This window comes from Monopterus albus, unplaced genomic scaffold, assembly GCF_001952655.1.
Source record: "Monopterus albus unplaced genomic scaffold, M_albus_1.0 scaffold8.1, whole genome shotgun sequence".
NCBI classification, from domain to species: Eukaryota; Metazoa; Chordata; class Actinopteri; order Synbranchiformes; family Synbranchidae; genus Monopterus; species Monopterus albus.
This window is the reverse complement of record NW_018127888.1, coordinates 3,568,436-3,581,323: the sequence shown is the minus strand read 5'-3', so window position 1 is coordinate 3,581,323 and position 12,888 is coordinate 3,568,436. Positions and strand designations below refer to the sequence as shown.

Below are 12,888 nucleotides of genomic sequence, written 5' to 3'. Positions count from 1 at the left end.
CTCCAGCTGAGCTTCACACTGAGGCCTCAGCAGATGCTTCAGATCAACCAGTGAGTCACTGCTTAAACTGCACATTAAGAGCTGCTCCCTCCTTAGTAACACTCTTGTTGGCATTTATGAAAACATGACGCATGAATTTTATTCTGGACCTTGTTTTCTTGTCATGCTTTTTGAGCACAAAGCTGTTGTATCATAATTTATTTATGTCACACCTTTGTGGGACTGGCAGAAGGGAAATCTGACTGAAATCTGAACTAGTTGTACTTGAAAACAGTGGATGGAATTAGGATCTGTTTGATCAGTATGTCAAAGTGAAATCAGATCTCTACAAGTGGTCTTTTAAATATTATTTTTACCCCCATCATGTCGGTATTTAGTTGTGGTTGCAGTCACAGCCTTGAGTCTGTGTCTCTATAAGCTCTCCACATCTGGTTCCAGCAGTTTTCCACCATTATTCAGTGTAAAACCACCTGTCTGACAACAGAACTGGTTTGTAAAAAGGGTTACAAAACTGCATTTAGGGGCCTTCACTAATTGTTACCGTCATTGTTGCCACCTGGATGTTGATGTGAACTTTCATTACAAGTTGGAAACTCAAAATTATGTTAATTTCAATGTGATGTCAGAGCAGCATAATGGTGGACATGTCTCATTATCTTTCTCACATGTACTCTCTTTAAATTTCTATATCAGTGACCTAGCTGTACATAGACTTCACTTCAGTTTTCAGTTTATTAGGTGCACCAGGCTAAATGAGTGTTACTATTATTTTGTCCACGCAATTTATGTCGGTGAAGCTGGGCTAAATAACAGAAACCTCTGTATAATGCAGCACAGTCCAATTGCAGACCAAACTACAGCCTCAAATGATCACACAGCTGAATCAACACCTCTGTGACAGTTTCGGTGAAAACTGAGGATTGTTAGGCTGACACAGTTTTAGTTAGGTGTACCTAACAAACTGCCAACTGCGTGAATGTCTGAGAAAGGGCCTTTATTTTTATAAAACTCTCACCGATTTGTTATCTGACTCAGAAAAATACACGTCACGGTAAAAGAAGTGAATACTTCAATTATCAATTTCTGTATGACAGCTTGATTTATTGAGATCTGGTTCCTCTTTAGCGCTGAAGTTCTGTTTCCTACTTGCATCCACTGTGATTCAGTGTTGTGAATGATCAAACTAAAAAAGTTGAGCAAGGTTGAACACTTTTTGTAAGCAGTGTATATGTTGACAGTCAAAAAATGAATTCTTCATTTGCTGGAAATGAGCTGATGGTCAGTGTAGGTTAGTTGTCTTTGAATAATAAATGTAATGCACCCATAAAGTAATTCAACCAAACAGCTGGCAGCCAGTGCCTTCTGCAGCCTCTGCTCCGTGTGAAAACCCAGTCCTCATCCCGTACACGTAAACCAGATGACTGACTGCATCATCTGTGACAGGAAAAGTTGTGAGCCTAAAATTTCTCCCGGTAAAGTGAGGAAAGAAGCTAACATTTTTGTTAAGGAATTTTATGAAGCTATCCTGGTTGAAATACTACTGTAAATAGAGATGTAATTAAAGGCAAAGCAAATAAATACACCTTTTGAAAAATACCTCTTTGACCGTGTTGGTGCTAATTTGTATGTTATGCATGTACTACTAACAGCTCATAGCTCTGTCTTAAGCATTCTCCTGAAGAAACCGTTTTCTGGACATGGAATGAAAAACTTGTGAATTGTTTTTTTTTTTCTTTTTAATAATCTTTATTGGTGCTTTTTGGTTTTTATTTAATCATGTCTTAATGTATATAATCAAACATTAAAAGCCCATATGGAGTTCATCTAGCCAATCTTCATATAGCTTACTGCTTACAAAGAATCTGTACTGATACTAGTAATGCTTTATATTCCAAATATTGTAGCCTATTATAGGAATTCCACTGTGGCTGTTGCAGACACCACCAGGTGTCACTGGTCACCAGTAGCTACATAGGGTTCACCAGTGTGATTGCATTTGCTGCATTGAACTGTGATAGACATGAGCCATTTCCATGGTAGTTTCTCTGATAATATGGGTTTGTCTACATGTATGTTTTCACGTAGCTGGAAATTATACTTCCTAAAATGTTCACACAAATTTGTCCGCCAAGGAAAAGTGCACTGTAGTATGGAAATACTCTTTGTATCTCTCTGCATAATGCAGTGCAGTTCCACAGAATATTAAACTACATCTTCCCAATATGATCATACATTTGGATCAACAACTCTAAAGCCAGGGGAGATTCGTTAGGTCTTTCTCAATAATAACAACAACAATAGTTTTAGTAGTTGTAAAGTGTCCTGAGATTATTTTTGTTGTGATTTGGCGCTATACCAATAAAATAGAATTAAAATAATTTGAGTAAAAACTGAACATGATAACCTTTATAAAGGAGGATTTATTGTAGACCTAGGACTGATATGACTGCATTAGTTTTTGTCATAAGCATGTTACCTATATCTGAAAGTGTCTCCATAATGTCTTAATTAGATGACCAGTTAATTTACTGGGCCAGTTTGTGGTGGTTTGCTGGTTTACTTCCGCCAAAATATGACAGTCAGCAACATGAAGCAGTAAGTTTGAATTTAGGGGATTTAAAAACAGCCATATTTTGGCGATGTGCACAGTTTCAGAAGGTGTGAGTCGTGGTGACCGGACCGCCCATGTAGGCTACACCCGTGCCCATGAGCAAGCTTCAACTACAGTCTTTAAATGGGGGTTGGCACTTATGGAAGATAGCATCGTGTATAGGATCTAAACTGCAAACTTGCTCGCGCTCACCCAACCCTCTCTCCATCCCCGCGTGAGGAGGGAGGAAGGGTGCTCACGTGCACACGCCGCGCGCCCCCATTCAGTTGCACAGAGGGTGCAATACATAATTCAGTCCCAGTAAGGGGGTACCTCAAGTCTCTCCCCCTCCTGTGAAACCGCGGAGCTGCAGCCCCTCCACGCCCCGTGGACCGAGACGCCGATGCATCTGTTTCCTGCTCCTGGGCGGATGGAGAATCAACCTTGGAGAAGGACGAATGCTTTGTTGCACGTTGTGCATGACTTCCAGCGGCTGAGGAAGCACAGGGCAGAGCGAGGAACAGACAGTCAGTGGTGAGCTACAGAAGACGGACCGTAAACATTGCCATGCCCTGTTCGTGCAGCACCTCCCTCCGATCCGCTTCCTCCTCTGGTCCGGGACACAGGGCTCTGTTGTAGAGAATAACAGCAGAGGAGACGGATCATTACGCTTTTGTCGGAGGTAAATATTTTGGAGATGTGGTGAAGTTGTGTTCGGGATAGGAGGCTGCGGCGGGCCACGGTCTGTACTGTAGGTATCCTGCATCCTGACTTTGCTGTGTCCGTGTTTTGCGGCCATGCTGCAGGAAACATCCCCCCAACTGTTTCCTACCTGAACCTCACTCTCTGGGATTAACAAGTTCCAAGCAGAAAACTAGTAGTCCCACCTCTTGTTTGTTTTTGTATTATTTTGTATTCTTGAACCATTATTTCTATTTTGTAACTGTATGATAATGAACATTTTTACAAGCAGTTTTCAAGTTTAATGTTCACAGTGCTTCACATCTCAGTCTTTTAGAAAGATGTGATCAGCAGCAGACAGTTTAATGAGCAAAGTATCACAAAACAATCGAAGCTGCCTCTACATGACTGCATGGTGGGACCACTCTTGCTGTTATCACAGTTCACATTAACACACCAACATGGGTGGAAAGCAGACCAAAGGCCAGGAGCCTGGAGGAGCCAGCCCTCAGCACAGCTGGAAGCGGACACCCACCAAGGAGCGGGGAGACATCTTGGCCTCCTTCATGCTGAAGGACCGGCTGACCCGTGGCGGGACGCCGCCGCCGCCCTACCAGCGTCGCATCGGCATGATCCAGGAGATGATGCTGATGGCCAAGCAGGGCAAGCAGGATGAGGCCACAGAGATGCTCAAGACGCTCCGACAGGTAGCTGCTCTGTGTGTGTGTTGGTGTGTGGGCGAGTGAGTAAAGCCTTCAAGGGTCACAGGTTCACATTTCTAGACAGACCACAGCATCCCTGTCTGTTTCCTTTCTCTTTCCTCTGTTCTTTCCTTCCTGTGTGAACATGTTGGTTCTTCCTCAGCCAAGCTCATGACTGATGCTAAAAGAGAAACCAGGCTCAGACTGACTGACTGTTGACACACTGATTCAGCGACCGACTGCCCACCACCGCGATGAAACGACCACCTCCCTGTCTGCATGACTTAACACAAGAAGTCCGTGTGTAGCAGGCTGGACCTGATGTGCTCAGCCTGGCTCTGCTGCACTGGTACAGTGTGTTGACTGCTGTGATTCATAGCTTCTTTCTGTCTTTCAAGACATAGCACTTGGCCTGTTTCTCCACAGAAGAACAAAGGCTCACAGCACACTGAAAGAAGCTGGTCTGGTGAGAAACAGAAGGGAAGCAGGAAAATGAAAACACCACCAGTTGAAGTGGAGGATCAGTGTGTAACAGGACTGAAATTATGTGATGTTAATATGAATGTATGTTTATAGTTGTGATAAGAAAGAAACGAGCTACTTTAAGAAGATGGAGAGGGAAGATGCAGGCCTATAATGCCTCATCCTATAGATAGCCCTGCACAGAATCCACATAGGATGAGTCAACCATAGGAAACAAACAGAGCCTGCTTTCAGAGTTTGTTCTTTGGACATTTCCAGCTGCAGCTTTCTGTCATGAAGTCCAGTTTTATGAAATCCATTTAGATTGTTAATCCTTGAGTCAGTGGCAAGCAGTTGGGCAAAGCAAACCGGCTCAAATATGGAGGACACCTCTCTATCCAGCCTCATTAAAACAGGGGGATCACAGTCTCTTCCGCTGCTTCATTAAGCTGTGACACCCCAGAGCAGAACAACAGTTTCCAGTCTGACAGTGAAGGCACAACAACACAGTGTGGTTAGACTCCTTTACACTGATGGATGGTGAGACGATTGGCTCCTGGGCACAGACATGTATGGAGCAAGAGGCCCAGATTGAAAGAGATGAAAAATGAGCACAAGCAACACAGCAGTGGCCATTTTTTGTCCATTTGCAGTGATTTATTGGTCTTGTTGTAACTGTTTTCTGTATCTTTACAGTATTTTGTGGCACTTTGAGGTAGTTTTGTATCTGTTTATAGTTGTTTTGAGTCTTCTTCTATGACTTCTTGTAGTCATTTTGTGTCTTTCCAGTATTTTTGTGACTGGGTAGTTGTTGTGGTTTGATGTTTGGTCATTCTGTGTTTATTTATAGTCATTGTGTGGGTTTTTGTAGTAGTTCTTTGTCCCTTTGGAGTTGTTTTTTGTCTTTTTCAGGTAATTTCCAGTAAGAAATATTAATACTCACTTCAAACAGAAGCCCAGGCCCAGGGCCTTCTGAAACCCATGGGCCCCTGGCCCTGTGCACAATAGGCCCATTTAGCAATCCATCCATACTCCATCCTTCCTAGTAAAGACAGCCTGGTTTCTCGGTCAGTAGATGTAGAGGCTAAAACAAACCTGGAGAGTTTTAAACATGTCTAAAATGTTCCTTATAGTCCTGGAAATATAGGCAGTTTACTGCCTAATCAGCATAAAAGTCCAGTCTGTGGACAAAATACCAAACAGTCCCTGGTTTCAGTTTTAAGTGTGACGATTTGCTGCATTTCTCTCAGTTTGTTTTTGATTATTTTGCTGAATATCCAGGTTTTTACTGTTGGTTGGACAAAAGCATTTTCAAGGTTTCACCCTGAGCTCTGCAGAGTGATGCCTGACGTTTCATAGAACAAATAAGGATTATATGTTAGTTGCAACCTTACCTACAACTACTGTTTCCGCAGCATTTAGTAAATGACCACATTTTAAGCACAAATTGAAACGTAGTTATTAAAATGCAGATGAATCAACAGTTCTGTAAGTTTGTTCTAATCCTGTGTAAAACATCAAATACACTTTTTAACAGAATCATTTTGGGAAATACACTTCATACAAAGACTGAGAAGAAGCTCAGTACCATCGTTGTGCCTAGCTTAGTATAAGTATTAGAAGCAAGGAGAACAGTTAGCCAAACTCTCTCCAGAGTTCAGCACCTAAAAACACCTGCAGAGTAACATGTTGTCACTGGTTTCTCTAATTTGTATGTTTTTTGTTTTTTTTTCAAGAAGCTAGTTTTTGAATAGATGTCTAACTGGTCATACAAGAACTTTAGACTCATTTTATAATTAGGCAAAGTTGGCAAAACTTTCATTTAAACCTGGAACAGTTTGAAAAAAGATTACACGTCATCAGAAATTTGATGCTTATTTGCTGGAGGTCATCCAGCTCTGACACCGAGGCTTCATATTCATCTGTACGAACTACCAGTAATACAAATGTGTTTAAAAATAAATTACCTTATTTTGTCAGGTATTTCTAACGGTGACAAAATAAGTACAGGTGGATATTTCCCACCTGACAGAAGAGCTTCTGCACTTAAAGGCACATTTATTCTACTGGAGGTTCATCTGAAGAGAGCAGCTTTAATAGTCAAACCACTGGCTCTAGAAAACATCTCTGTTCACTGAGGCATATACTGAGGCATTATTTGAAAACATCCACTCTATTGTGGTACCAGATACAGCTGCTGGGGGATTTGTAGTGAACTACAAAGCCTCTGTCAGTGGACGACTTATGCTTATAAGATATTTCCTAGACTCATCAGTGGGTCCGTTCTTCTTATGCTGGAACTTAAAACACAAACAGCATTGCACAGCAGTCCATGTGGCTTAGCTTTGATCCAGGGGAGTGTGTTCTGTGACCACAGAGGAGGAGGCGGCTCAAGGATGAACTGAGAAGGATGAAAACAGCATGTGTTACTTTATATTTGGCTCTTTTCCCCAAAGGTATTATAGATAACAGATTTTCACACTGGGTCAGGAAGACAAAATTGGATGAACCACATCAGTCACATTTGGCTTCATATTCTGGAGGTTTTGTGCTCTGAAAGAAGAGTACAAGACAACCAGACCACATGATGAATTGGATAAAGACAATTACTGAGGATAAAGAGAGCAGAGAGGGGGAAAGTGTGTGTTAAACTGCGACAGACACCAATGAGGAACACAGGAAGGAAAGAAAAGGTGGAGAAATGAAGAGACTGTTTGTCAAACATGAGAGTCACTGGTTACCACGTCCTCCTCTTCGTTGCTCGGAAACCGTGGGAATGGCCGGAAAGCTCCAGCTAAATAGACTGATTAATAATGCATAGGCTCTGTTAAGCGCGAACGGGGAAGCCACCTTCTTAAATTAATCACCTGCTCTTCAATTAACTTGTAGCATCACCTATCTATAACCATCAGTTCTGTGGAAACTTCTAGGGGCTCTAAATATATCCCTAGTGCTTTCCTTGGTGAAGGCTCATTAATAGCAGGGTAGCACCCAAAAGCACGACTCAGACAGTGGCACCTGCAGCCGTAATCCTGTCTGCGCCATGCGAACAGTTTTGAAAAATGATTTTGCTCAAGTTTTACACCACTACATCTGGTGGTCATTGTACAACCAGAGCATAGGATATATGGCCAGAGAAGCTACACACTGACTTGACCTGCTGTCAATAATGCCTTTAACATTATGGGGACATGCGCAGAGTTTTGTTTGTTGACCTACCTACCTACTTACTCACTTATTTATGTATTTATTCACGGCTCACGAGCTGCAATCATGTGTTATTTTGTAGGATAATTATTGTGCTAAGATTTAAATGTCAGATCAGTGATTTTCAAAGACCAGCTGGGACGCACAGGGCAATGCTGGTTACTGTGTCCAAAGTTGGTATGGGAGAGACGAAGCTGAACTGAATGAGCAGCTACTGCTCAAAGAGAGTGTGTGCAGGGCTCATGTTATTATGAGAAAATACTACAGAATATTGTTACAATGACAAAATAACCTATAGTATGTCGTTGAAACAAGAAAATACAGCATGTCTTAATAATATGAAAATGTTTTAACGTGAAGGTATCTCGTAAAAACGACTAAAGTATCTTGCTATAATGAGAAAGGTTTCTCTTTAAAACAAGATGCCCTAAGTTCTTGCGTGTGCTATGGAACATATTCCTGCAGGCGCCCCTGAAATCAGACATAGGTAAAGAGGAAGTTCATGTTTTCTGGAGGTTAATGTACAGGCAGATGTCAAGAGCAGGCAAGCAATCAAATGAGGGAAAACATACAGTCAAGAGGCAGGCTGTGATCAGGCAAACAGAATGAGAAGGCTGGAACAATAGAGGCGAGTGACGGTAGCTAGTATGCATATGTCATAATTTCAGGTCAAATAAGTGTTTGTGATGTATGGAGAAATACAGACTGCACACAACTGGTTCACCAGGAAATCGGTAAATGCTGCAAGTTTTCTTAACTCAATCATACATGCCACATAAGAATGAATCTACAGGAGGTCCATTGTCTTAGAATTTAGTAGTTTTCAAGTGAAAGTCTCCACACTATTGTCAGGGTTCAGTGTCCCCCAGAATTGTTGAACGTTATGGCATCAAAGACTTGTCCATCCTTTCCCATACTCCGAATTACACATCCTTCTTCTTTGCTCTTATTTTCATTTGAAGGGCAGTGTCTCTACATGGTGCTATTTGATTGATTCATTCAGCTTTGTTTTGGTTGCACTTTGAATCACAGTGCTGCGAGTGCTGCCTGCAGTCTGAACAGTCTGTTCCATCAGCTGCTAATTTAAGTTCTTTAAAGTATAATTTTCCTACAGAGATCAAATGGACCTTGTTCTAGCTTTTTGTATGCTGACATGAACTACACTAGGATGGCGAGGCATTGACACGATGTCATGAATTGCAACGAGGAAGGAGCTCTTTGAAAGCTATGCAGTGGAGACATTATTCCATAAGATGATGGAATAATGATGGATTGACGCCCTTGTCACATAATTTACAGGCGTGTTGCCACTTGGTCTAAATGTGCAGACTATTGCTATGCTCATGTTATACTGTAATTCTGAGGACCAGAGTTTGAAACATTATTACTGTTGGCTTCTTATTTTTAATTTGAATGAATATTGGAAATATGCTCGTTTGTTTTCCTGTCAAGAATTTGATGAGAAGAGTGATGTTAACCATGAAGCTAGAGCTGGGAGGCAATTAGCCTAGCTTAGTATAAAGACTGGAAATAGGGGAAAACAGCTAGCCTGGTTGTAGGATCAGTTTACCAGCACCCCTAAAGCTCACTAATTAGCACATTATATTTTGTTTGTTTAATCTGTGTCAAAACCAAACTCAAAAAATGTTTCCTGGAGTCTCTGCAAAAAAGTTTGCATGCAAAAAAAACTACAAAAAATGAAATGAATGTCCTTCTAGCAGTAGCAAACATTGACTGACTGTGATACAGCCAGGTGTGTTGCACTGCTGCCACCATGGTCCTGCAGCAAAAAGCCTTCCCCCCTTTAACTTCCACTACAGTATAACACATCGGTAACATTTGGACAAGACACTTGAACTTAACATTAGGTTTGTTATTGCAGTTTGTACAATGACGTACCACAAACCTAAAAAATCATCATGTAAACAACCGAGTCAGGGAAGGAGATGACATATTTGCTTGTCACAGGTGGAACTAAAACATCAGTGATGGCCTGGGTACATGTGAAAGTCCCATTAAATCATGTCATTGAACCAGCATTCACAATGCCAGTCCCTGGACCTCAACCAAATAAATTTAATGCAGCTGTCATTTTTTTTAATTACACCTGTGCTTTCCATTTGATAAGTCAAGGTGTCTGCTGGGAAGTTTCCCTGCTGAGTAATACCTGTAAAAATGTCCAACTCTCCAAAGTCGTTTATAATTAGTAAATGCTAGGTGGCCCATCGTCTCTTCACACTCTAGTCAGACTGTGTCGCTGTGCATGCCTTTCAGATAAGGCTGAGTGAATTAAATATAAAATCATCTATACCTCATAGATCTTTACATTTTATGTTAGACCTTTGATATAAAATGATTAATTACAGCAATAATTCTTCATTTATGATCAGCAAACCTCCATTATCTCACATCCTGTCAATGTCACCTTCATCTATGCGCCCTCCTGCCCCTCTTGCCGTTTCCTGTTATTTACTAAAGAGGCAGCACTTGAGCTGTTGCATTTGCCATGTCTGTCTCCAATTCCGTCTTTGTCCATGTTCAGCTGGGTTCAGAGCATCGTTTGATGTTGAACGGCTCTAATTAACGCCCACATTGTTTTCCTCATAGCATAAATGGTTATATGTGCATGTGTATATGGATTAAAACCAGTAGCCCCTCAGAGTTCAAAGAAGTAGAATATGCATTTCTACTGTATTGTGTCCTTGTCATGTATATTTCAAGGAGGGCCTGTTAATAATGTATGGCTTTTCTGGAGAGCAACACCATTTACAAAAATTTGTCATCTGTTTGCTATTGTTATAATTAGTTCACATTTTTAACTTAACATTGCAGAACTTCGCACCAAAGACAAACACATACATGTAGTTCTAGCTTTGTGAGGACACTCATTGACATAATGCATTCCTTAGCCCCTAAGCTTAACCTTACATGCCTAACACCTAAACCCTAAGCTTAACCTTACATGCCTAACACCTAAACTAAACCTAATTTTAACCTGAACCCTTAAACCAAGTCTTAACCCTTAAAAAGGAGTTTCAGAAAGTGAGGACAGGCCAAAATGTCCTCACTTTCCAAAAATGTCATCACTCTGTGGCAAAAAATACTTTTTTGGTCCTCACTATAAAGCAAGTACAAGAACACACACACTGGCAGCGCTCTATTGTTATGTTAATTGTTGCTTTTCAACCTTTGGGTTCAGATTAGAATGAGCTTGGAGATTAATTTCAATTCAGAGTTGATTTATTTGCATAGCACCTCAAATCCTTATCGTACAATGGGGAAAACCACATTGTGACTTACCCTCATAAACACACACCTTTGATTTTGATTTTAGATACTGTAATTTTTAAGGCATTGACAAGCACCTTGTTATTCCCTTCATACTGATACATTCCCACTCATAGAACTCAGTTAAAAACTATAAATACATGCAAAAGGACCACCTGTCTGTGCCCAGGGGTCCATTTTCTTATAATCTGCCCATGTTGATGATGGCTCTAAAAATCAGCTGCTTGCTTTCTTTAGAAGCATAAATAGCTCAGATACACAACCAGGAGACATTTTAGACGTGCGACTGTGTGATCTCACCTGGAAACTGTGTGAATCTGTGTATCCTGGTCACCACCAGGAAATAACATACACCTGTTGATGCACTAAACATAGGATTCTCTCATCTGCTGTGATGCTATTCATGTTGCTCTCATGTGAAAATCCAGCAGCTGATTAGTGTGTGCTTGTGTGTGTCATTCAGTCAAAGTTGCTGTCATTAGTTACAGCCTCTCCTACGCAGAACAATAGGCAGCTTGGAGACCTCGGTGAGTCATACGTTCTGTAGGAACCCGAGCATCTTGTTGTCTCTCTCGCTTTTTTTCTCATTGCTTCTCCGAACACAGTTAGCCCTTTGCCACTTGAGCGGCTATGAACTCTCTACACAAACAAACCCAAACACACAAAAATATATCTGCAAGAGCATACACTCACCTACACTTACCTAAATGCATTTGCACCCACACACGCAGACACACATTCTTCCAGAAAAGGTTTCAAGCCCACTATTATTAGCAGCAAAAATAGTGGTGCAGATAGAAATTCAGAACCATTATGTATTGTGCATGCGGAGCATTGTGACAGAGCAGAACTGAATTAACATAATGCATACACCCATCTGTGTGTGTTTGTGTTTTGTATATGTTTGCCTTAAACAAACGATTTGGTCATAAAATCAGTGGCTATTGCCTCAGACAAATAAAGGGTGAGGTCAAAATAGCATAAATATACACAGCACCACCACAAAGTTTGATTTCACAGAGCTGAGTTTATTTAGATAAGGTAGCTTGTATAACATAGGAAAGTGATAAATCATTCTTTGCAAAAAATCAAGAAAGTATGAGTGAGAAACCTATCAAAAACAGTTGTTTTCAACACAAGGTCCATCTTATTTGTTGTCTCCATGTTGCTTAGGTAAACCTTGACAACTAATGCTGCATTCACACAGGATTGGCAGAACAGGAAGATGAGAAAAACCTCCTGTTACTCTGACTTGGGAGCATTCACAGATTTAAAGGTTACATCCATTGCTAAACTTGCAGACAGATAAATATTTTAAATTGGCTAATTGTATAGTGTTACAAGTGAACCTAGATAGAAACAAACTGCTGATGAATTAATTAAAGTGTTTGTGTTAGAGTTAATATCACTTCATTTAAATGGATCTGCCAGAATTGCAGCCAAATGTTTTTCTCACTTTGTTCTTTTTGCCAAGTGAGAGATATGAGAGCTGCCAAAAAAATTCTTCATCTTCAGCTCTGAGCTTCAAGTTGCAGGCTGGCGTGAACAGTTGCTGTCATGTGGCTGATCGTAATTGTGGTTTGAACAGTCTTGATGTGAATGCAGCACAAGATGTGTCTTATAACTGGCAAGAGTCAGAGCTAGTTCTCATATAGTCTCAACAGTTGTGGTTTGCCATTGATTCATTTTAAAATGTATTGAACTAACAGTCTACGGTTATGCTAGCAGCTCTGTGGGGCTGTGCAGTGCTGCTTTGAGCTAAGTGCTAATATCAGCATGCTGATATGCCCACACTGACAGCATGCTAATACTGTATGCGGTACAAACAAAAATAGTTAGGCATTGCCATTATAGTAACTATATTTACAGTGGCTAACATTAACAGATAACTTTAGCTACCAAGCTAAATGTTGTGACACGGTGTGCTTTAGGGTGATTCTGTGCTGTTTCTTATGGCTT

The 12,888-nt window shown here is 40.9% G+C and overlaps 1 protein-coding gene across 1 annotated transcript in view; it reads left to right on the top strand.

Annotated features, from left to right (window-relative positions):
* The first annotated feature begins 3,732 nt into the window (after positions 1 to 3,732).
* Positions 3,733 to 12,888, top strand: part of lrrc75a (leucine rich repeat containing 75A) — a 48,029-nt gene continuing 38,873 nt past the window's right edge. The window contains exon 1 of the mRNA XM_020586229.1: positions 3,733 to 3,978. Coding sequence (XP_020441885.1) covers positions 3,733 to 3,978 — 246 coding nt within the window. The remainder of the gene's footprint in view (positions 3,979 to 12,888) is intronic.